Below are 26068 nucleotides of genomic sequence, written 5' to 3' on the forward strand. Positions count from 1 at the left end.
AATTCTATTTTTTGTGGTTATATCAGCATAAAACTATTTAATGCAGAATCTCTCATGTTACGTTACATCGATTAGAGTTTCTTCAGTTTTAACTATTACCAAACTCCAACTAACTCAAGTTTTAAAACTAATTTTAACCTTTTTAAAAAATTAATCCTATATATGAAAGAAAAATTCTTATATACTATAATTGTCCTAAAAGAAAGACGGGGATTTAAAAGCAAAAGCAATTAAGTGATGTGATTTTATGAATTTTATTAAAAAATTAAATATATTTTCAACCCATTGCACTATTGTAAACACTTTCACTATATTTGAAATGTCGTAATATAATGCAATAACAAATATTTTATGTATTTTTAAATTTTAAATTTTTTTAAGATTAATTTTCTAGTCTACTTTTGCATGACCTATTTTTAATTAGAATATCCTTAATTTTATGGTTCAGGAACAATAAATTTTATAAATTGTGTTTTATGAAAATTGTAAAAATTAAAAGGATTCTGATAGATTAACAGCAATATATAGTAAAACCATACACCTAATATACTAATAAATTAATATTTTAATAATATTTATTTTATTTTTAATTTATAATATTATTATAAGGAGATGTGAAGTGTGTGTTTTACTATTTACAATGGTAAAGAAAAGTTTTCCAAATATTATTATCCACTATCTATAAAGTTCGGACACTTCTCTTAAATGTCATATCTATGTTCGATACCTGTATACATAAATCTTTATTGTCAATTTATATAATTTATAATTTTATAATATATAGATTCGTGTTTCTATGTGTTTCATTTTAAATATTGTACGTATCTCTATATCCGTGTTGTATCTCTGTATTCGTGTTGTATCCGTGTCCGTGTAACCTAGATAACCCACAACACGTGGTGTTTTCTTGATTATTCCGCGTCTTCTGAAGGAGTGCACCAACCAAGACAACAACGAACCAATTTCCTTAATCTCTGTCGTTGTCGCTTCCAACCTGCAAATGCTAGTCAATGTTCTCCATCTTTTCTATCCTTAATTGGATCTCACTCAACCTTCATTCTCTTCTACCTTAACCATTTTCTCCTCTCTTTCTCTTCCAAAATTCCATAACAGAAACAGAAAAAATACTTGAAAGAACTACATCCAACATGGCTTCCAATCCCTTCTCTGCATTGACTTCAACAAAGCCCACACCGCTCCCAACCCAAGACCAAGACGACCATGATTCACCTTCATCAAAAGCTCTTCTCTCTTTCAGCACAGATTCTTCCCACTCTTCTTCTCCATCTTCATCTTCATCTTCCTCTTCCTCTAAAGCCCTCTTCATCACTCTAATCATCACCACTTGCATTGCCTTATCAACATCCTTCGCCTTCGCCTTTCTCTACTTCTCTTCAAAGCCACCAACCTCTTCCACCATTCACACTCCTTCTCTCCTCGCTCGCCCTCTCTCCAAACTCAAGCGCCCCGTTGTCCTCTTAGTCTCCTCAGATGGGTTTCGATTCGGTTACCAATTCAAAGCCCCCACACCCCACATTTCTCGTTTGATCGCTAACGGAACCGAAGCAGAAGCCGGCTTGATTCCGGTTTTCCCCTCTCTCACTTTCCCCAACCATTACTCCATCGCCACTGGCCTCTACCCTGCTTACCATGGCATAATCAATAACCACTTCACCGATCCACTTTCTGGGGAAGCGTTTTACATGGGAAGCCATGACCCCAAGTGGTGGCTTGGGGAACCCTTGTGGGAAACTGTGGTCAACAATGGATTAAAGGCTGCAACTTATTTCTGGCCTGGTTCCGAGGTAAAAAAGGGTCTTTGGACTTGCCCTTTGAATTATTGTAGCCAGTATAATGCTTCTGTTTCGTTTGAGGAAAGGGTTGATACGGTTTTGGGGTATTTTGATTTGCCTAGTGATCAGATTCCTGATTTCATGACGCTTTATTTTGAGGACCCGGATCATCAGGGTCATAAGGTTGGTGCTGATGATCCTGAGATCACTGAGGCTGTTGCCAGGATTGATAGCATGATGGGGAGGTTGATTAGGGGTTTGGAGCAAAGAGGGGTTTTTGAGGATGTTAGTGTTATTATGGTTGGTGATCATGGAATGGTTGGTACATGTGATAAGAAATTGATTTTCCTTGATGATTTGGCTCCTTGGATTGATGTTCAGAAAGATTGGGTTGTGACACATACTCCTGTGCTTGCAATTCGTCCTCCTTCTGGTCATGATGCATCAGATGTTGTTGCTAAAATGAATGAAGGGTTGAGCTCGGGGAAAGTTGATAATGGGAAGTTCTTGAAGGTGTATTTGAAGGAGAATCTGCCTAGTCGGCTTCATTATGCAGCGAGTGATCGGATTGCACCGATAATTGGGTTGATCGAGGAAGGTTTCAAGGTTGAGCAGAAGAGAACGAAGCGGCAAGAGTGTGGTGGTTCTCATGGTTATGACAATGCGGTTTTCTCCATGAGGACCATTTTCATTGGACATGGTCCTCAGTTTGCTAGAGGGAAGAAGATACCATCGTTTGAGAATGTTGAGATTTATAATTTGGTTACTTCTATTCTAAAGATAAAGGGCACGGCTAATAATGGATCTGCCCTGTTTGCAGAGTCTGTTCTTCTATCGGCTGCATAAGACTAATGGAGTTTATCTTGGTGAAACACTAAGTGAGTAAAATACTTTATCGCTAAGCTGCATGAAAGATAATGCTTGCTCAGATCAGAAATATGAACATACTCAAAAGACTGAAATTGTTCTATTTGTAATAAGGTAGTTCCAGCTATTTGGTTCTAAATTGTTATGATGCACAGGTAGAGGGAAAGCTTAGCTTTAACAATGAATTATTTTTGAGTCTGAAAGTAAGTATACTTGAAATAGGGTGAGATCCCCATTTGGATCTCTAATCACAGATTGCCTATAAAGAAGGATCCATGATTTCAGCACTGAACTGTTTCCATCTTTCAATTGTTTTAGTTTCTCGGTTCTTATATTTGCTGGTTCATCTTCTTTACTCATTACTTCATTTTGCATATCACTGTCATTGTTCTTCATTTTGTCTGCATAAGTTCAAATTTTTGCAATAGGCAGAGCTCTGATAGCTAAATATAGAATGTGCAATAGCTACACTAACCTGCGAGACAATTTTTCTTTATTCATTTGAAGTATTATAGAATCCTACTCTGTTTCAATCAAACTTCTTAGCTTTTGGATCCGTAGACCACCTAGTAGAAAATGAGAGAACAATTCAATTGGGCAGTATATGGCTTCAGTTTACTCATTATCAAAATCCTTGTGACTGTGCATGTAGAGATGTAATGTTTTGGCTCAAAAAAATGGTAGTTTGGTGAAGAACACAACATTTAGTAACTAGATTTTATCTGGTAGTGTTAAGATTAGATGATCATTTATTGGCTAGATTGTATATCTCGTGTAAACTCAGAAATTTTTATCTTTAACTATTTTTAACGGTTTTCTATTATCCTAATTCAACATACAGGGTTGTGTTAAACTCTATGAAGTATGTTGAAAAAGGGGTTCACTATATATAGAATTTTTGTAATTCAATTTCATTTCTTTCTCTTGTCAGTGTGTGTTTTCTATGTTGTTCAAACCCCAACAATTGGTTAGTTATCAAAATTGACAATATTGTTGGATTTCCTTTCCAAGAGACATTTTATATACATATTTAAGTTATTGAATCGATTTTATAAAATTGTTAGAGTTAAAGTTTATTTCTTAACAATCATATATATAAATATATAAACAAGTGTAAATATTATTTTATGAACCGATTTTATGACATTTAATAGATATTAAAGCACTTTATATTATATAAGTGGGTACAAACCTCACTTCATAAATCAGTTTTATAAGATTGAGTTATATTTAAAATCTACTTCTTAATATGGTATCAAAGTCATTTTTTAGTTTATCCTAGCGAGTATTTGTTGGGTTTATCAGACCATTATCGGATCACCCATAATATGTTGGTATGTTGGAAATCTCACGTCTCATAAGCCGGTTTTATAAGATTTAGTTAGTTTAAAGTCTACTTTATTAAAAAGTCCGTTTCTTATATTGTGTATATTGAATTAATACCTAATAAATAAAGCTTTAACTTCATTCCTTATGGGCAAAGTTGAACTTTAATGCAGGGAACATAGTATAAGAAAGCAACTTCCTTATAGATAGTTCCCCAATTGCCATTCAAGCTTATACAATGTGAAGGTGCTTGTTTTTGTTCATATTGTAATTGGTTGTGTTTGGGTAGTTGAAGATGGTATTCACTAATAGTAACATTTTAGCTGTGATAATAGTTCTTCTATAAATAATCAACGTATAAAATCTGGTTGGAAAATGGATGTGCAAATAAGTTTATCCAGTCAAAGACTCTAAATATTATGGACTGCATTTTTTATTTTAACCTATTTTTCTGCTGCTTTTTTTAGAGGAAAACTTGTATATTATTAAAAAAAAAAACACTTGCTTGCATGATGTGCTAAAATGTGAAAGAAAATGCAATACTTTTGAAGAGGTGTCAAATCCTTATAGCAATATAACATGAAAGTTCTCTCCCATGTGAATACTCTCTTCTGCAAACACTTTCTGTGCTTGATCATACCCCATGTTTACACAAACAAATGTATAAAACATGACATGTTTTTTTTTATGAGCAATTTAACTCTGAGACCAGACTTCAGATAAAAAATATATGTTATTTTGACTATTCTTATTTTGTATCTAATGTTTTGACAACTTTATTATAATAATCATAAAATTCAATATTATTTTACTATAATGAGAATTTTTTTTGTCAACATATTATTATTCAAAAAGGAAAAGTGAGTCATATTAAACACTTTCTAAAAACTATTCCATCAAAAGTGTAAAAAAGAAATTAAAAAGAAACAAGTTATATAATAAATAATGCATGAATTATTTTTATGGTTTGTTTCTATAAGATTTAACTAGTTATTTTAAGTATTGAGTACACATTGTGTTAGGATTGTATAAAGGAAAAGTGTACTAAATTTGTTTTGTTTTTGAAGTGTGAATTATTTAAATCTTAATTTTCAATTATGATCTTTGACATGTTTTCATTATGTACATGAAGGATTTTACACGTGATGTTACATTATGGTGTCGTCGTTCATAGGTTAAATATTCTGTTTTTATATGTTTAATAGTATTATTTTAATAGACTTAAAATCGAAATACTCCTTATTTAAAAATTATTTACAATGTTGTTGATAATAAGGGTGTCTTTTGCTGAATAGGAGTATTTTGTAAGCAAAATGTATTTTTGAAATATAAAATTTGAAAGACAAAATTTATTCCAAAATATCTTTTCAAAACATATTTTTTAACTTCCATAATGATAAATTCTGAAAATATTATAGAAAGATTAATCTGAAAGTCATTTTAAAATTGATAAAATAATCTTTTTTAAAAATAGGCGGTGCACAGACAAATTTGTTGGGGGTGCAGAAAGAAACACCCTGATAATGATCCAAGTATCCCACTTATTGTCTTCAAAGCTTGTGGCATTCCTAGCCTTCAAAAGTGTCCAATGCATGGCTGCAAAGAATGTTCAATATTTTTAGGGAAGTTTTAGTTTTCACAATTAGGATTTGTGCTGAAAAAAATTTATTAACAAATGAATTTTAAGTTTAATTTAATTTTATAAAATTAGTTTATAAAGATGAGATTTGCATTAACTTATAATTTTTATCATTAGTCGGTGAGAGATCTCGAATACACACTTTTCACACCAAAATCTGTCAACTCGTGTGTAAAATTATATATTTAATTCGATAATGATTCGATGACAGATGACCTTATAAGTCAATTTCATAATTTGACTTATACTTAAAGTTCATTTCTTAATAAGATGATGTAAATTCAAATTAATTTTTAACAATAAAACAAATATATATATATATATATAAAATTAACTGGTAACTATTAAAATAAAAGATAAAATTATATTGATAATAATTATAAAAAATAAAGATTATATTTGCTTTATTTCACCACATAAAGGACAAACTCAGTAATGACATTAATTTTGGGATGAATTGATTGTCTGCTATATGAAAGATGAAATTAGGTACCAAATTAAAAGTACTTGTCTATTATGAACATGTGAACCACGTGTTTATTAGAATCAAAATCAAGTTACAGGTGCTGTCTTTTAATATATTGGTCTTGCCCAGTTAATTTTTTTGAGTGCTGATTCCACAATTTGCACCACCAAATTAGGACATTGGGCTAATCATTGTGTTGGTCCATGATGCACTCATACAGAAAATCTCTGTTCCACATAGATGAATTCATGAAGTAGGGAATAAAATATAATAATAAATCTATTTTATTTAATAAAATATATAATTTTACACATTAATTATTAAAATAGGTCAAATTTTAAAAATTTAATGAATAAATTATGTCAAAGTAGAAAAAAAAAGTCGTGTCACAAAAACTTTAGTTAATCATAATTCAACTGAATTTACATCCTTTGACAAAACTTAACCATTGACAATTAACTTTGTTAAATTTCATATTTGTTAAAGAATCCTAACAAATTTCTCTTCCTTATTCTCCTACTTTCCTTAGAACACTGATTTCAGGTTTCTTCTTACTTCCCTTGTCCTATTACCATTATGCAATACATTGTTCTTCTAAACTCCAATCATTTTGTTTTCTTATCCCTGAAGCTATCTTATGGAGAACCTAGTCTATTGGATATACTCTATATTACTTTTATAAAAGTGAGAGTGAATAATTGAGTATCTTGACTGTGATTCCAACCATTTTTTCCATTTTCAGAATAATTTCCTCATACTATCACTTGCATCCTAATTCAAACTCTCTCTTACCCTTTGTCCACACATGTAAAAGTAGAGTGACAACTTACACATGCTCATTCGAAACACCAGCTTTCATCTATTCAGGTGCTAATTGCAGCTTCCAAAAGTAGTTTCAAGTCATAATAATTCAGTCCATTCCTGCATGCAGAGCACCTAGTCTTGGTTTGATAATTCATGATGACGTGAAATCTCCAACACAATGAGGTTATCAATTCGTGTGTGGAAATATATGTTATGAGTGACCGGATAACGGTTTAATAGTGGATGAAATGATAAGTCCAACAAATTTTCGCTAGGATATGTTTTAAGATGCTTTTGAAATCATGTTCATAAATAAATTTTAAGTCTAACTCAATTTTATAAAATCAGCTTATAAGGTGAGATTTACACTCACTTATAAGATGATCAATTTACACTCACTTATAAAGAATAAAATATCCTGATCTGTAGTTGATGTTGAATCTTCAACATGTTGTTTAGAAAGAGAGTTGTGCTTAGACTAGTATGAGCAAAGTGTTGTTGCGACTATGATAACAACCTTTCAGTTTCATCAAAGTTCATTAAATTAAAATTGGTTTCTTTACTCTTTGTTTCATATAATTCTTTTAGTGGTGTTTAGGTGGGGGCTATGCGATAAAATTGCCCCTATTAAGAACTATATGAACGTATCAGATAAACTCAAACTTTTCTACATTGCTTTTTACCTAAATTGTGCTATCATAGTAGGCCCATAAAAAAAACTTTTTAATAGCTTGTGCACTAAGAATGGTCATGGTTGCTGACAAAAAAGAAAGATGGTTTTGATGCTATGGACTATGAGAACTTCTACAGAATTAATCACAATATGATTGATGGGTTTATTTCACACACTTTTCATTCAAATTAAGGTGTGTTGAAAAGGTTCAATAATTCTATGTTAACATTAATAATCAATATTATTTTTTTATAATGTGTTTCTGATAATAAATTGATGGAAGACATTTATTTTTTAATTAATCAACACTTTTAAATTTAATTAATTTGAATTAATGAAATAAATGCTAAGATATATTTTGATAACAACCGTGGCTTAATTTTTTTAATTAATTTTTCTAAAATATCAAAATTTTATTACATATTTAATTGTGATGAATTTTATTTAAAAAGTATAATATTTACAATTTAGTTTCTATGTATTAGTGTTCTTACCTTCTAAAGTATACTATTTGGATAAATAAAAGGTATATTGTGCTAATTGAGGGAAAAAAAAATACTATATCAGTGGTAATATGGGAAAAAAATCTTAATTTGGTTGAACAAGGTGGAAAGAATAATTTTTTTTTAAAAGTATTAAATGATGTATGAACACGTATATATTAATTATTAAATACAGATAAATTTGAAATGCATATAGAAACAGAAGAAAATAAAAGGCAAATATATAGATGTTATTATATAAAAAAAATATAAAAAAAGTATAAAAAAAGGTCAATTTGGTGTATTATGCAACCGTATATTATTCGAAACATAGTAAAAGGCCTGATAGAAAAAGATACAAGAGAATAAAAAATAGGTTTAATTATTTTTTTATAGAAATTTGTTTTTTTCAATTTGGTCCGTTATTAATAAAACTTTCGATCAAGTCTTTTAATTTATAAAAGCACAATAATATGATTGCTTACACTTTCTATTAAATTAACAGTAGAATTAATAAATAATAAATCAATATTAATCGTTTTAATTTATACAAAATATAATTTTTAACTAACGTAAAAGGACAACTTATAAAATTAACAATGTCAATTACAACTTATTAAAAAAAACAAATCATTTTTTTAAGTTAAAGGACTTTATTGAAGCTTGAAAAGTCACATTGTTATTTTTTAATTGAGAAATTGATTGACTCTTTCGTTAATAAATAGATTAAATTGAACAAAATAACAAAAAGTGAGACCAAAAGATTAATTAAGCATAAAAATAATAAGGTGAAAAATAAATGAAATAAACAGATTTATGAATTCAAATTATCTTTTATGATACATAAATATCTTAAGTTATTATTCTCATCAAGTAATAGTATCGAATCAATGGTGCATTTGTAATTATATCACATAATTTAATATCAATTAAAAGGAAGAAACCTATTTGAAATTAAACACTGATTATGAAATAAATAATTCAATGAGAAAATCAATAATTAGAATAAAGTAACAAATTAATTGAGATAAAATTGATATAAGAAAAGTTTTAGAATTATTTGGTTCTCTTTAAATCTCCACTAGATATCTATCTAATTGAATTTGTTACTATTTTTGTGATAATTATATTCAATTGGTTAATTAATTAAATTCTTTGATATTTTATTGATTTCTCTTAAGAGATTAAACTTATTCATCACGTGATTTAATTTCTAAGCTCCTTCTTTAAAGGTTCAACAATTATTTATTTTATTTTCATTCTCCCCTACAAATTTATGTTAAAGAAAAACAATTTCTTAATGTTTAAAAAAAAAATCAAAAGGAGAAACCAACATCTTACCTATATATAAAGGAATTCTCCTCTTAACTTCTCTTAATTTTTTTTCCTATTTTATCCTTATATTAATATTTAATTTTATTATTGTATTATGGTCATTGTGTCATTTCTTATTCCCCTCTTAACTGTTCTTAAATTTTTTCCCATTTTATTCTTATATTAATATTTAATTTTATTATTGTATTATGGTCATTGTGCCATTTCTTATTTTTTTTTACAATATTTGGTATACGTAGTAGGGCGGTTTTGAATTGAAAGAGAGGTAGAAAAGCGGTTTTGAATTGAAAGAGATGTGGAAGAACAATTATGAATTGAAAGAGAGGTGGAAGAACAGTTATGAATTGACAGAGTGGTGGAGGAGTGATTATGAATTGAAAGAGATAATTTATTTTGAAAATTAATTGCATAATGAGTGAGTGTATGTTGTATGAGAAAGAAATAAATTTAATAAAATATTTGAAATAAATGGAGCAACCGTAGGAATTGAAAGAGATAATTTATTTTGAAAATTAATTGCATAATTAGAATGAGTGTCTATTTTATGAGAGAAATAAATATTAGGAGATCTGAGTAGTGGCCAAACGTGAACAATTTGATTATTACTGAACGGTTACCACTTTTTTCAGTAGTTTTCACCGTCACCATTTACATCCACTCTTTTACGAATGAGTAGTTTTCACCAGTTACATCCACTCCCTTATAAGGAGTAGTTGAGCGGTTACCACTTTCTTCCACTTTCTTATAAGGAGTAGTTTTCACCCGTTGCATCCAAAAAAAAAATGCTCATAAATTTTGACACATTTTGAACCCTCTTCCTTCACACTCCATGTTCTTCTCCTACTCTCACCCATCTTAGTTTCTCTCCAATCACCACTGTACAACAACAACCACCATTGTTTCCTCCTTCTCGCACTTCCCAAAGCGTTCGAAGCAGATACGTGTCTCATTGTTATAGGATTTGAACATTTTTGTTTCTATTGCTTTCTTAATTTTTTTTTATATTTTTATATGAATCCTAAGCCCAACTTTGCGAGCAAAGTTTTTATGTCTACCGGTGCTTGATGCTTTGATCTATTAGATATTACATAAGTTGGAAGTTTGGTAATTTGTATTTAGTTTATTATTTTATTTTTTTTCAACTTCTTTGTCATGGAAGATGTGGATTTAATTGATATGGTGATAGATTCTACAACTTCCAACATACAACCATTTGCAGAGTATGTTTTGACATTGTTTGCTGGTCCATTTTTTTTAAACCTTAATTTTAATCTTGATAACCTTACAAAGTTCAAGATTACACCCAAGTTAAATCAAAATTTAATATTCAAAAACAATAAAATGAAAATATAAAAAAATTAACATAAAATCTTAATAAAACTGTTATCAATGATGCATTTAGATAATTTACATATCTTCTCGTATAATTTAATACTTATTAAAATTATATAAATATATAAATAGGAAAAATGAAAAATACAAATACATAGGCACGTGAGTGCCTCTATTCCCGCTAGTAATAATAAAGAAAGTCAAAATAGGAAGTCTCAATCTTTTAATAGAGAGTAACAAAATAGGAAAGAGATACATTAAACTTTAAAAATTTAAAGAACAAAAATATTATTTATCTTTTTACACATTCTTTTAGGACGAAATAAATAAGAAAAAAATGTTTATATCTGAATAAAAAAATTAATTAAATAATACTCAAAAAGGATTTTTTTTTATCTAAATTACCATTAAAATGTGTCGTTAGATAGTATGAATTTGTGAATTAAAGATCTCACAATTTAATTTTAATTTATGAATTTGTGCTCAATTTTATGATTTGTTTTTTCTTTTCTCAAAGTACTCTTAACTTCATTTCAATTAGTTGATGAAAAAGATTATGTACCAATAATAGAAAGCTAACATTTTCTTATTCTAAATTTGAGGTAGAAACGTAGGAATGATTTAAAACACAACGCATGAACTATATTGTAGCAGCACTGTTGGTAAACTATTTCCTTTGATTAATTCTGAAGCAATACTGAAGCTAATAGAACATCAGAGTTTGGTGCTGCCCAACTCTTCTGGCTCATGGTTATTAAAAAACATATTATCTACTTTCTCCATTTCATACTATTTTTAAATAAAAGTTTTTAGGTTAGGTATTACTATGTCACTTAAAATCTCGGTTGACACATCAAGTAACAACAATCATTTACCATCACATGAAAAAAATATTGTTAAATAAAAGAAAAAAAAATACAACATTTCATACTATTACTACTATATATAATAATAATCTTTAAGACATTCTTATTTCTGGTCATTGCTTCTTAAAAATAATTGATGATTAGATTTAAAAAATATTTGGATCCACTATTTTGGTGTTTGTGTGAATGAAAAGACGAATGACTTTATTTTTATTTATTTTTTATTATATGGAGAAATTGAAGATGATGTCCATTTAATATCCCAATAATATCTTGAATTATAAAATTTATTTATAATGTCTTGAATTATATTTATTTTTAGATTAAATTATACAAATAATTAAAAAGGGAAAAAGAGTACTAGTAATAAAGATAATTAAAAAAATATAAATTTAGGATAAATTTAATATTATTAATTAAATTAACTATTTTACTTAATTCCAATGAGCGGAAATTAAATCTTACTATAAGTAAGAATAGAGCAACCAAGCTTTTTAATATATTCTTTATGATTTTGATAGCCAAGGACTAATACCATAATTAAAGGATATATATTAGTTAATAAATTCAAAATTTAAAATTTTTAAAAAATTGACATAAAAATAAAATAAAATTCCAATAGGTGACATTTAATATTAAAAAAAAAAATCTAGTTTGATTTTTTTTTTCCTTACCACGGTTTCCTCCTGTGTTCACTGTACTAAAAAAATTAATTCTTCATTTACCAACTCATTTGGGCAGGGAAGAAAAAAAGTGATTGAGGAATTAACAATAAAAGAGGAAAAATCTACTCAGTTAAAGATAAGAAAAATGGTCAACATCCACCTTTTTCTTAAAACAATCACTTGAAAAGTTTATTATATTGAGATGATAATAATAAACATAAATAAAATTTTAAAATGAAATAATAATATAAATGGTTGGATAATATATAGAAGGGGTGAAAGTATTTTATTCATAAAAATAAGGCATAAATTAAGAACATCTTATATTATTATTATTATTATTATTATTATTATTATTATTATTATTATTATTATTATTATTATTATTATTATTATTATTATTATTACAGATGAGCATATGCATAGTTCAGATGTAGATTCCAACGAAAAGCATGAATGAATCTATAATCCTCTTGTTAAGTGATAGTAACTTGTTTTGTTTCCACACACACATATTAAAAAGATTAACAACAAAACATGTGAAATTGATCCATTTTTAACATCCAAATTGAACCTAAACAATAAACAAAAAAATAAATTGAAGCTTATAAAAACTCGTTTCAGCTTCCACGTTTATTACTGTCCAAATAAAACATGTAAAACATTGAACTGTTTCATACGATGAATCATTCCAACCACAACATCTAAAGCAACAATGTTATTACTGTCATGGAATTAGGGTGGCGAAGGTTCGGAGTGGCAAAGGAATGTGCTGAAGTTGCAATCGGGCGAAATGGAGTGAAGCAACAACCTCGCCGTGTGCTCCTGCTTAACGGCGGCGTCTTCCTTCTCCACCAAAACGGCGTCCACAATCTGGTGGTAGTCGCCGCCGCCCGCGGCGACGAAGGCGACGAGCGCGGCCTGGACGGGGCCGAGGCTGGGATTGAAGGCGGCGGATTCCAAGTAAGAGCCTTTGTAAAGATTGCCTTGGCGGTCGAGGAGGGCGACGCCGGAGGGGGAGGCAGTGTAGGGTGCATGGGATTTGTTGGCGGCGTCGAGAGCCGCATTCTTGAGCTTGTGATTGTGGAGGTGGCCGTTGGAGAGGGCGGCGTCGTTGGCGGCGTGGCTTGGGAGAAGGGTTAAGGCGTTGTGGTGGGGTTCCAAGAGAAGGGGAGTGCGGAGGGAGAGGAGGTCGTGGGGACCGAATTGGTGTGGGAGGAAGTCAGAGAGAGGGGTGAATTGCGGCGTGGCGTGGGAGGTAACCAGGATGTTCACGTCGGAGGCGGCGCGAAGTTCCTGGAGGAATTGGCGGCAGTGGCCGCAGGGGGCGGCGGAGACGGCGAAGGAGGCGAGGTTGGCCTCCGCATTCAGGGAGAGATTGCAGAGGAGGAACTGCTCGGCGTGGACCGAGTGGTGGAGGGGGAGGCCCGGAAACTCGAGGTTGACGCCCACGAAGATGCGGCCGGATGGGCCCAGGCCCACAGCGGCCACCGGGAAGTTTGAGATGGGGGGCCGGGCGAGGGACTGGGCTGCGGGGACGAGCCTGGGGAGGAGCTCCGGTAGTGTGATGGCGGCGGAGTCGGCGAGGGCGAGGGCTTCCGATGGGTCGATGAGGAACTTGGGTGAATGATCCATTGGATTTGGGAATTGCAGCAGTGTTATGTTATTTATAGAGAGTGTGAGAGTGGATTGGATCTGGCTTCTACTCATTCCTCAACCATCATCATATTTATTTATTTATAGACATATCTACCCATCACTCTTTTGGATCGAATATATGTATCTTTTCTAAAATCATTTTTAATCAATACATAAAAACATATCTATACACATAAATTTTTATTATTAATTTATATAATTTATAATTATATAATATTATATTTATTTTTATGTTTGTGTCCGTATTACCTAGTCCATGCCTCATTCCCAACAGGGTTAAAATCGGTATTAACTCGTATTACTTTAGTCTCACCACTCACCGCTGACCATAGTAATCATACATGCACAAATACTTCTTTTTTAAATATCTTATCAATATTTTTTATTGTCATTTAATTGTTACCATTGTTTACATACCAAAATTGTTTTTTTCCATTAAAAGTAACTTTTTCAGATTTGGATTCAACTTTTTTTTTTTTCAAATTAAAAAAATCTTATGGAAATTAACTTATTCTCCAATGCTTTGGTTTCTTCTTCGTAGTACCAAATTATATTAATACCAAAATTAAAAAATATTTTATTAGCATCGTATTATCTCCAAAAATAAAATTATCAAAATTCTTCGTTGTACGTGAAAGTTGATTTGTAGGTTTCGTGAATTCAGATTTTAAACTACGAGATTGAGTAATTCGCCCTCGGATCCATTTGTGTGGTGTTTTTTTTCTTCGCTTTTAATATTTTTTTGTTTATCTTTTATAGAGATTAAATTTTTAGTCACTATAATAGTGTTTTGATTTTTTTTCATTTTTCTTGAATATTTTTTGTATTTATAGTTAATTTCCTGAATTAATTTTAATGATATTAAGATAATGTTATCACACAAATAAAATTATCAACTAAACAGTGATATTATCAAAGTGTCATGTTAATACATGATAAAATTATTGAAAACTAAAATATAGCAAGTGACATATTTATCATGGTTAAAATAAAAGATATAAAATTTTAAAAATCAGAATTTTTGTTTTATTTCAAAAGATTGATATGTGGTTATTTTGGAAAGTTATACATTAGAAAAATAGTTTATTATTATTTATTTTCTCTAATATATGAGACTTATTTTTCTTGTATAAGTAAGACATTATAAGTTATATGTGTCCCCAACTATAAGAAGCTCTAAAATTTTTATAGTCAAATAAATGTTATTTGTACAAATTTTAGATCTTCTATTTTTTAAGGAAAAAAAGTTGGTTTTATTTTCACATATAAGAAATTGTAAATTCAATTTATCTCATATTTCTTTTGTTTAATTTGGCCTATTTTATATTTTTAGGGTTGGTTTCTTTGTCTAGTTTCACATTTCTACTTTTAACAGATTAACATCGATAAAAAATGATAACTTTTTAAGTAGAAGAAAAGTTAAATTTAGTTGAATACTCTAAATTTTGAATAATAATAATTTATCTCGTTGAATAAGATAATAAAAATGTTAATAAACTGTATTGAGCGTTAAAAATAATTGTTTTAATAATTCTCCAATTTTAGTATTCTTTTCTATTTGCAGAAGGCTTAGTTAAATTTTTAGTCACTATAATGCATGGCGTGTTGAATTTTGTTTGTATAAGTTGACAACGACAACATTATTATTTATTTATATAAACTTAAATAAAAAAATCATTTTTTTTAATCTCAAAAGGTGCATATCTAATTGTTTTGAGAAGTTATAAATATTAAAAGAGTTATATTAACCTTTTCACAATGTCTTACTAGTTTTTTCTCCATAAAGTCACAATAAATTAAAGTAAGGTAACAAGTTAAAGATTGTATATAATAAACATTTTTTACATATATTATGAATTTTAAACCTTTTACTTTTTCTTTAAGAGAAAATCCTTTTTTTTTCACACAATAAATTTTATTATTCAATTTAGGGCATATTTTTTCTCTAATTATAGGATTTTAATTAAGATTGGTCCATCAATCTAATTTAATACTTCTATTTCTGACCATTAAAATTTGAGAGATTGATAATTTTTTAAATAGAATCTAAAATTTCAATAATAATAAATATCATTTATTTTTTTGAATAAAATAATTATTACTAAATTATGTTAATATTTAAAATAATTAATTTTAAAGAATTAAATGAAATAGTAAAACTAACACAAATATAGTTAACAATATATTCAATAATCATCAATTAAATTTTAGTGTAATACTATAATATTCTTTTTATAAACATATCATTATTTATGTTTACTCTTTCTTAATGACATTTTTTAGAGTGTTTATTAATATATTATTGTTGTTGTAGGGCTAGTGGAGTCGGAGCTTTCCGCTGAAATTTTATATACATGTATAATAATATATAATATATTAATATTAAAAATAATTTATATTTTAAAATTAAATTGTGATATTTTTATAATGAATTTAAATGTATATTTAATATACTTTTCTAAACTTTCTGCCTTTAGAAAATTTATAAAGTTTGATAATAAATATTTTTGTATGATAAAATTGGCCATTTCAAAAAGTTATTTCCGGTTTCATCCTGATTATAAAGATTTTTTTCTTAGTTTTATTTTTGAAAAATATATTACTATTATTTATTTAGTTCACTAATAATTAGTTACTATTTATGAATATACTAGTTTTAAATTTAATTCTTAGTTACTAGTATATTTTGTGACGTCAGTACTACTAAATTGACAAATGTTATCCTAATTTTGTGATAACATTATGTTTTTTTTTATGTTTGTAATACACTAATTAATAAACATTTAATTAATATACTTAACCAAAAATATTAAAAATTTACATTTTAAATTTATTGAAATATATAAACTATATATAAAAGTTGTACACATATCAACGTGCATATATCAAAATATATATATATAGTCTATTTAAATGTAAATAACTAGATAATTAAATTTTTAATTTATATATTTAAATATAACTTAAAATTTTTATCCTATCTTTTTAAAATTATTTTATTAAACAAGAAAAACCGCATATTACAACATTATTTAATTTTTGACGCAATGTTTTTCTCTTTACAATATATAAGAACTCTGATGTATTAATTTAAGTAAAAATATTATAGTAAGTGGTGATATGTCACTGCTAAGGCTAAGTCATAAACAGATGCATTTAACTTGTACGAAAGTGGGAGTCAAAATTCAATTTATTAGGTAAAGGAATCTTAGAGCAAGTATTAAGTGCATGAACGATTCAAATAATATATTATCGTAATAAAGTTATTTTCATCTGATTTTTACTATTTTAAAACTTTGGCTTTCTAATACAATGTAACTTTTTAGTACATAATTTTATTTTTATAAAATTTTTAAAACTTGATGGTTCAAGTAACAATAATTATTTATTATTATATAAAAATATTTAAAAATAAAAATTAGAAAATATAAAAGAAATAAATCAAAATTCATATATTAAAAAAATTAAAAGTGATCTAGGTTGGTTTGTTGATTTTTTTTTTTATAAAAAATAACTTTTGAAAGTTTTTATGTGTTTGCTTCAGTTTTTAAAAATAGTTATGAGTTGAAAATAATATAAACTTGGTTAAAGCAGGACTCACAATATATGTTTTTAATAAACTTTGTTTAATACTACAATATATTTTAAAAAGTGTATTATTAATATGTTAGTATTTATTTAAAATTTTGTTACGACTCTTTTAAAGATCATTTTATCAATAGTACAACTTTTTCTAGATTTTTTTTTTCTTATTTAGGATATATGATGTACTTGATATTGATAACTATTTTTTTATCACTACGTACATTTAATAGTAGTGGATTTGAGCCCACAGCCCAGTAATAACTCTTCAGTATGTCAATTAAATAGTGATATTCGTGGTTTCACATTATTGGGTTCATACTAAAAAATGTACAAGTAGCAAAACTCGTGTTTGAGACTTTGACCTAAATTTGGTTTTCACATGAGCAGTTGAAGTTTAATAAATATATAAAAAAGTTGGTACAAGGAAAACTAAATTTAATATTTTTAAGTAAATTTTGAATTCAAATCTTCTTTTAAAAAAACATAATTAAAAAAAAAATTGTTAAGGATAGTTAGACAAAAAATAATAAATTGGTGTGTATTTATAGAAGTCAAGCTTACACTTATAAGTCCCTATTCTAGTTTAGTAGGCTACGTTTAAAACTTCTACTTTGGGGATTTATAATATATTTTACATCAAATTATTTTTTCGATTTTTTTTATATTAATGGTGAAAACTTTTGCCATTATATTATTTTTTACAGTTTGTCACCTATTACCTAATTGGAAGAGGTGAAACTTTAATTAAACGATACAGCATTAATTGAGTGATCCTTTGTTGTTACTCTTATTATTTTTAGTATTCATTGTTATGATGATGAAGTTTGCTTTGGGCTGAAGTCAAAGTTTTAATAATGCAATGAAACTTGCTTTACCTTAACCCTAAAATGTATTTCCAAATTACACAATTAAGCATTTCAAAAAGTGACCATGCTATTATCAAGGTTTTGAATAGCAGCATTAAGTACCAAAGTTCATTTAAAACAAAAAAATGTACAATGACAATTCAATATATATTTCATCTGATCATACACTCAGAGAAAGTATGATTAGAATATTCTATTCTCTGTTTTCCTTGAGCAACGAATACACGTATTACTTCCAATATGTACACTAAAGACAAAGACTTACACGAAGTTACATGGACAAGAAAGAAAGATAAACAAAAAAACGAAAACTTACGTTAAGAACTTGCAAGTGTTGAGAGAAAATAGGATCAAACCCAACCCTGCTTGTAACGGTTGAAGAGGTCTTCTGTTTGTGCATTCTTGAAGGCACTACAAGCGATGACATAAACCCATATGAGGACCACCACCGCCACTATGAGAATGATGTTAGCTTTTCTCCATTCTTTTCTGAGGTTACCCAAAAGACCAGCCTTGCACGCATTACAGTCATAGCATAGTTGATTTTGATCATTGTTCCACAAGTAGCAATCTGGATCAGCTGTAGCATTCACTGGGTTTGTCCAAAGTATGGGGTTTACAAAGTTGTAACCACACACTGTAGGAGGTTTGCAGCATCCTGACTGTAAAATCAATCAAACCAATTCATTACAATTTTAATTGTACAATTTCTGTTCTGTATGGATATAAATGGTTACAGTACAGTAGAGTATCTTCTCAACATGAATTTGCAGACTGAGCAATATGAGAGTGTCACATTAATATTTATGCTAAATATTAAAAGTTAAGTTAATAAATAGAGCTAAAATTACACATCTGAAGGTGCAAAATGAAAATAAATAGAAGTAGATGAAGAGGGGTGACCAGCTACCAAACCATACCACTGAGCAGCAGGCAACAATAATATAACTTTATCTTCTTCTGCTATACCGACAAAACAATGATCTTGACTTTTCTTGGATGATTAATTTAGTATGGCCGAATTTGCATTATTTCTCTGCATGTGAATCAATAAGTGACAATTTCAGCTGGATTGACCTTTTCCGGGATCAATTATACCGGAAAGGCCCCACACAGCACTAATGTGTTGTCATTCACGCTGGTAATAAGGGATGTCTCTAATGTCTTCTAAAGGTACATTCTCAAGTTATGCTGATTTTCTGACACCCAAAGTTACGTAAAATGTGTTGTGAATAAGTGAGTATTACAAAATGCTAAGAGATTTATATGAAACTCAGTGTTCTGCTGGTGTTGACATCAAATTTTAAACTAAAATTTAATCCACACCCTACTGGTGGGTCAAGCCAGGAATAAGAAGGAAAATCCATATGATACATGACGTTTATCACTAAACAAAACTGTAATAATTAGTCTGACAATTTAAAAAACTTATAGCATGTTAAGACCATAGCTCCAGCAGAGTGTGAATACAATCCATGCTAAATAAGAATCTGCACTGGTCCCATCTAAAAAGATGGTTACTATCATCACATGGATACAGTGTTAGTTCCAACCTCTCTCGAGGAATCCTTTAATCCTATTAGAACAGTATACACGGAAGATTAAGAATAGCTTATAGATCCAATCCACCCCCCTAAAAAGAAGAAAAACAGTTATCAAATTCAGCCATTTGAATGTGTGGTTGAAGACAGAGCGTGGTGTCATGTGATGTGGGTCCAGCAACAACAATTGAGGAATAAAAAAATACTTTAAGAAGCAACATTTCTACGAAAGTTAAATCTTGCTTCTTCCCACGAAATCACTTCTTAAAATGGTTACTTTTCAGTGTTTTAAGGCCAGAGAGAGTTCACATGGGCAAATGACTCTCTTAATCTAAAACACAAATAGTAAACTCACAATTACGAGTAATTAAGTTAGTTTAGTTGTCGTGATTAAATTAACCATAATTAAGTTAATTTAGTTGTCAATGGTGATTAAAGTCCGATTGAGTCCTCTTTTGTACCCAGAGCATGCCCATGACAACTGAAACTGAAGTCCATAAAAAAAGTACTTTTTCTGACTCACCTAAACATTGTACTCGGAAACTAACCGTGCCAAAAATCATTTTTCTCTCGACAAACCTGCACATTATACTCGGATTGTGCTGTTCGTCAGAGTAAATTTGCAGGTCCCACTCATCTCGGTGAAAGAAAGAAACAATCAGAAACCACTACAATTGAAGACCGTGAAGACCGGAAGCAGAAGAGGAGTCACTCTAGGTTAGGAAAAAAAATTCTTGAGAAGATTTTTGGGTTAAAAGTAATAATCCACGTACTAACTCAATTCTAAGCAAAACCTAGTTGATACTATATTCAGAAAGTGAATAATAAGATGAAAATGAGTATTATGGAGGTGCACATAAAAGCATTTGGAAGGAACCTGCAAGGGGGAGATGTGAGAAGCGAAGAATTGATCGGCGGTGATGTAATTGAGGGTGAGCTTAGAGCAGACATTGGAAGCAGCCAAACAGGGCTTTATCTTGTGCCAGCTGCCGGAGCCGGTGACGCGGTTCCTGAACCAGGAAGAGAAGCCGTGGAGGTTGTACTCCTTGTAGGCTCTTCCGGGGACGTCGTAGGATCCGTCGGGTCGGGTGACGAGGAAGGCGAAGACGAGAAGGATGAGGAGGAGGGCGATGAGGAGAGCCATGGAGAAGAGGTAAAGGGCGAGGAGGCCCTGTTTGTTCCAGTAGGCACCGACAAAGCCCGCGAGGGAGACGAGGAGGATGAGGAGGCCCATTATGAGAATGGGCCAGCGGAAGTTGGCGACGCACTGGTTATCGGGCTTTGAGGCCAACCAAATGCCGGAGGCTATGATGGGAATTGAGGAGATCATGGCCACAAAGTTTAGCACTGCGGTGATGTTGTTGCTCACACCCATCCCAATCTCACTTCTTCTCTTCTGCTTTACTCCTCTCCAAGAAGGAACTCACTTTGAGGGAGACTTTTTACTCACTTATCTGCTTTTTTTTCTTCAGCCTCATATCTAGCCCAGGACACGGAAATGGACACGCCTATAATTTTTAAAATACAATATATGTAACAAAAATTTATATATTATATAATTTAATAAAATTTTATGTATACGAATGTTTCAGTTTTGTTTTAATAGAAAGATATTTTTCATGATTAAGTATAAAAAAATTTGTTCTTTATTTTATAATTGTTAGGTCATGGACCTGGCATGATGTTTGATTATTTATTAGTTGTTTTTCGATCTAGTGTATCTAACATTACGAGGAAATATAAGTTAAAGGTTCTTAATCAATTAGACTTAATAATCATTGATGACTCAATTAAGACAAAATAATGATTAAAGATAGATAGGTTTCATGACTAAAGGTGGATATGTTACAATTCAGTTTATATATACATACTCTCAACTCTTATTTTATATTGTACTCATTATATTTTATGTTCTTACTGATTTAAGTGTGAAATTGTCATCACAAAAAGAACCCCGTTCCTCAGAAGATAGAATCACTAAAACTTGAAGGGAATAATATTGTTTGAATTGATACAATCTGATTATCTTTTTATAATGTAATATTGGTATGAATTTTACATCTTTTTGTCATCTAATATTTTATTGTAATTGAGAGTAGTGCAAATATCATATTCTTTCCATAAATATACCATTTTAATTGAAAAAGATAATAATTAAGTCAAACAAATTTAATTAAAGAATAATATTCCTTTTTAAAATGAGGAGTAGTTTTCTTAATTCATGTCACAATTTTTTTTAATTAATAGTAAAGAATAATATAAATGAAAGTATTAGAAGTTTGTGTCACAAGTATTTTTTATTTAATCAGCAGTAAAAAATAATATAAATGAAAAATATTAAAGGTACTGTAATTCATTTATAAAACGTCTACTTCTTAACCAAAATTTACATATATACAATATCCTATAATAAAAAAAACAAATTAACAACATAATCGAAGGGTTATTTCCTGTTAATTGTTTATAATGTTTTTTTATTCACTATTATACTTTGTAGAAACATTTTTAGAACTATGGTTTTTATCTTCTAAATTTTTATTGTTATCCCTTTTTTGTGTTTGTTAAATTTTCCTTTTATACATTTTAGCACAAGGAAGATTTCATTATATATTTATTATCCTGTTTTCCACTCACAAAATAATTTTAAAAAAATAACTATCAATAACTTTTTTTAATTAATGACCTCATATATAATATCATTGAAATATTTAAATAGTTAACCAACAGTTTCTAATATCTTTAAATTATATAATTTAAAACAAATTATAATCCATTTATAATCAGATTTATGACTCACAATGATTAAGTGAGAATTTAGTCTATTTTAATCCAAAATTAATAATTTTTTAATTTTTTTAACCTAACTTGATTCAAACTCATAATAAGTCAAATTAATTTACAAATTATCACCTTTTTTTTACACCTTTAATTCTGTGTGCTTAAATACTAATATCTAGGTTTTTTTTTTCTATAGTTGTTTTTAATCTTGAAATTATCATTTTAAAAATGGCACATCTAGTCATGATTGTTCACCTTACTTGTGAGGACTCCTAATAAAATATATGCTAAGTTCGTATCATGTTTAATTATGCTTCTAATATTCTCAAATCTCAATTTACTTATTTGATTCTTCATTTTCTTCAAGAATTTTTTTAACAAAATATTCTTTAACAGTATACATTTTATCATTGATTAATAAACTAAATTTATTAAAAATCACAAAATTTATATGCATATGATTTCTAATTAATTTAAGAGTTTTATTTATGAATTTTTCGTTTGAAATCAGTTTTATCTAACCAATATTAACCATTGGAGCAGCATGCAAGCATAATTAGCTTGCTTAGACTAATAATACATGCACCTGTTCATACAAAAAAAATAAAAAATGTTTGATATATTTTTTTATACTTTCATTTAATAATCATGAATATTATTATTTTATTTATATTTATTAAATATAATATTTTATTATTGAAATGAGTGGTAAAGTGGAAGGAAGAGAAAAAGTGATGTGAAATGTTATTTGTTTTTAAAAAAAAAAAGTTGAGTAAAAAAATGGAAAGAAGGAAAGACAAAAACTTAAAAGCTTAGGTTGCATAAAAAAACTCATATTTTCTTATACAATTACCAATATTATTATTTTAATATTTTTTATATCATTTAATTTTAAATTTATTTTTTATTATAAATATATATTTCTAAATTCATTATATTAAAAGTTATACAATAATAAAGATTATCAAAAGTATTATTTTTCTCAAAAAATTAAAATGATCAAAGTATGTTAACCTTTTTTTATATATATGGAATCAAAGATCACGTTTACAGATATTATAGCGGCCATAGCCATACACCAAACAGGAAAGAAAAGAGATAATATTTGTATGCCAAATGTAAATACGAGTTGTAGCTTCAGCTATTGCAAAGGGTTAAATACTGGTAGGGTCTTGTTGAGTTTCAAGTTTCAAGCCAGAACATTGTTATTATCATGCCCATTGGTCATGTTCTTCATGGATTCAAATCGAGGACCCTTTTCACCAAACTTGGTGCTGCTATAGAGCTTCAAATAGTCCCCATAAAGGAAGTTGCTTGGGTACAAGAGCTTAGGAGCTGGTGAAATAATGGCTTCTGGAATGGGGTTATAAAAGGTGGCAATGGAGATTCTGCTTCCATTCTTGTGAGGCATAACCCTATGCCTTACACTTTTATATGAACCATTGCTCAACACTTCCACTTGATCACCTGTGTTCACAAAAATGGCATTGTTCTTGGAGGGTGGAATCTTCACCCATTTCCCATCTTTGAAGAACTCTAAACCTGGCACTTGGTCATCTTGGAGCAGTAGAATGATGCCACCAGCATCTGTGTGCTCTCTCAGTCCTCTCACAAGTTCTGGACGTGGACACTCAGGGTACTTGGCCACTTTTGTTCCCACAGCAGGACCATCACTTCCAGAAAATGCTTTCTTCATGTAATCCTTCTCCAAACCAAGATTTTCGCTCATTAGCTCTGATAGCTTCTCTCCAAGCCTCAGGAGTTGTTCAACGTACTCATCCATTGCGAGGCTGCATTAATTCAGTACACGCACATATCAATTTCTGAGAAGTACACTTCAATCATTTGTCTGGAAAATCTCCCGAGACTATCAACTCGTACATGATCCATGATCCAATCCGATAGCAGGTGACCCAACAAACTCATATTAAAATAGACTTTAAATGTGATATCATGTTAGAAATTGGACCTTAAACATATCACAACCTTATAAAACCAGGTTAGAATGGGAGATTTGCACAATCCTAATTTATAATCGATTTGAGATCTCCAACCTAACCTTTAGTTATTACATAGTTTAGAACTAATATGTTATCCTGATATTTTTTTTAAGTGATATGATATGTTATTCGAACTTCATTATGAGACTGGGATGGTTTTAAACTAAATAATAAGTTGTTGGTGGAAAGAGTTAAAGAATGTGTTACCAAAGTTCCTGAGAGATGTTAGGAATTTGATTGATGCTAGAGGTGGGGCGATGCCAAATGAAGAAGGAACTTTCCCAATCTATATCAGAGGCATTCTCCTGTTTCTCCAACCTCTTTGCAGTCTCAGACTGGTAGAAGCTTTCCTTCAGATTTTCCTCGTAGTATCTATTGATCAACTGCTTCACCTTCTCCATCAATCGTGTTTCAATTTCATGGTTCTCAACCTGCATATATATATCCAATGTGTTAAAAGAATGGTGAAGAAGAAAAACAAAGAGACTAACATCATTTTCATTTTCTATACCATAAAGAAGCCTTGCTCACAAGCTTTGTGCAGTAGGGCCATTGTGTCACCCCTCTTGTCCCCATTGAGCTCACTAAAATCTATCGTAGGGATCTCCATCTTTGTACCAGATACTCAATGTTTCTTTGTTGAAGGAATGTTACAGAGATGGGGTATTTATAGGGCAAACAAATATGTAAATATATTTTAAATATTCTAAGGGAAAGGCTATGAGGTGATCATCTTTTACTCTTCTATGTCAATGGTCAAAAGATTTTCCCTTGTAAACGAAGTTTGGGTTCTTTTCTTCTCAAACGAAAACTTCCCCTTAAGTTAAGTCCACTTTATTGTTCTACACACAAATATCTTAGCTAACGTTTACTTTCCACTAGAATCTACAACTCAAGTGGATAAAGAGTAATGAATATTAAACCAAACACTTGCTAAGCAGTGGGCGGTTTTGGCTGAATGATGATATTACTGATTACGATGAATCACACACTCTCAAGTGTTTATTTTATTGAGACCTTTCATTCTAGGTGATTTGACTATGCATCATGCATGACATAATAACTGCAGGATCAGATTATTTATTCCAAGACAATTTTGGTTTTTTCTAACTTAAAGACAAAACATGTTCATTTAAAAGAGTTTTAGGTGCAACTCATGGAGGGCGCACATAGAAAATGAAGTTATAATACAGGAATTAAGAACCAGGTTTCAAAAGTTTGATGCTCAATCTCCACAGGAACTGCGAGTATAATTAGTCTGACAACTGACATATATTAAGAATCTTGGCTGCTTGTTTGGGTAAATTTTGCCGCCTTTGGATCCTATTTGTACATTTTTATATATATAAACTATATAAATTGTTTGGGTAAATTTTGCCGCCTTTGGATCC

General features: G+C 29.7%; 3 protein-coding genes and 1 non-coding gene across 4 annotated transcripts; 1 reads left to right on the forward strand and 3 right to left on the reverse strand.

Moving 5' to 3' along the window:
* Positions 1-915: 915 nt before the first annotated feature.
* LOC137812784 (nucleotide pyrophosphatase/phosphodiesterase 1) lies at positions 916-2952 on the forward strand. Its single transcript, XR_016518889.1, has one exon. It is a non-coding gene; the product is annotated as a nucleotide pyrophosphatase/phosphodiesterase 1 (transcript).
* Positions 2953-12846: 9894 nt separating this feature from the next.
* On the reverse strand, positions 12847-13999 carry LOC137812785 (cytidine deaminase 1). The gene has a single exon (XM_068614984.1). The coding sequence runs from the start codon at positions 13956-13958 to the stop codon at positions 12984-12986; it is 975 nt and encodes a 324-aa protein (XP_068471085.1). The 5' UTR covers positions 13959-13999; the 3' UTR covers positions 12847-12983.
* A 4485-nt stretch (positions 14000-18484) lies between these two features.
* Positions 18485-21405, reverse strand: TET2 (tetraspanin2). The gene is made up of 2 exons (XM_068614985.2): positions 20777-21405; positions 18485-19020 (listed from the first exon to the last, which is right to left on the reverse strand). The coding sequence occupies exons 1-2, from the start codon at positions 21272-21274 to the stop codon at positions 18709-18711; spliced, it is 810 nt and encodes a 269-aa protein (XP_068471086.1). The 5' UTR covers positions 21275-21405; the 3' UTR covers positions 18485-18708.
* A 2270-nt stretch (positions 21406-23675) lies between these two features.
* Positions 23676-25330, reverse strand: ACO1 (ACC oxidase 1). Its single transcript, XM_068614986.2, has 3 exons — positions 25189-25330; positions 24885-25108; positions 23676-24467 (listed from the first exon to the last, which is right to left on the reverse strand). The coding sequence occupies exons 1-3, from the start codon at positions 25285-25287 to the stop codon at positions 23867-23869; spliced, it is 924 nt and encodes a 307-aa protein (XP_068471087.1). The 5' UTR covers positions 25288-25330; the 3' UTR covers positions 23676-23866.
* Between the last annotated feature and the right edge of the window lie 738 nt (positions 25331-26068).

This window comes from Phaseolus vulgaris, chromosome 2 (genome assembly GCF_051622355.1).
Source record: "Phaseolus vulgaris cultivar YP4 chromosome 2, ASM5162235v1, whole genome shotgun sequence".
Lineage (NCBI taxonomy): Eukaryota > Viridiplantae > Streptophyta > Magnoliopsida > Fabales > Fabaceae > Phaseolus > Phaseolus vulgaris.

Excerpts from the sequence above, each read along its gene's own strand:
- LOC137812785 (XM_068614984.1), bottom strand. The coding sequence starts at position 13,958 with ATGAGTAGAAGCCAGATCCAATCCACTCTCACACTCTCTATAAATAAC.
- TET2 (XM_068614985.2), bottom strand. The coding sequence starts at position 21,274 with ATGGGTGTGAGCAACAACATCACCGCAGTGCTAAACTTTGTGGCCATG. Across the intron at positions 19,021-20,776 it reads CTCACATCTCCCCCTTGCAG|TCAGGATGCTGCAAACCTCC; the intron begins GTTCCTTCCAAA and ends TTGATTTTACAG.
- ACO1 (XM_068614986.2), bottom strand. The coding sequence starts at position 25,287 with ATGGAGATCCCTACGATAGATTTTAGTGAGCTCAATGGGGACAAGAGG. Across the intron at positions 25,109-25,188 it reads GTGAGCAAGGCTTCTTTATG|GTTGAGAACCATGAAATTGA; the intron begins GTATAGAAAATG and ends ATATATATGCAG. Across the intron at positions 24,468-24,884 it reads AACATCTCTCAGGAACTTTG|CCTCGCAATGGATGAGTACG; the intron begins GTAACACATTCT and ends GAATTAATGCAG.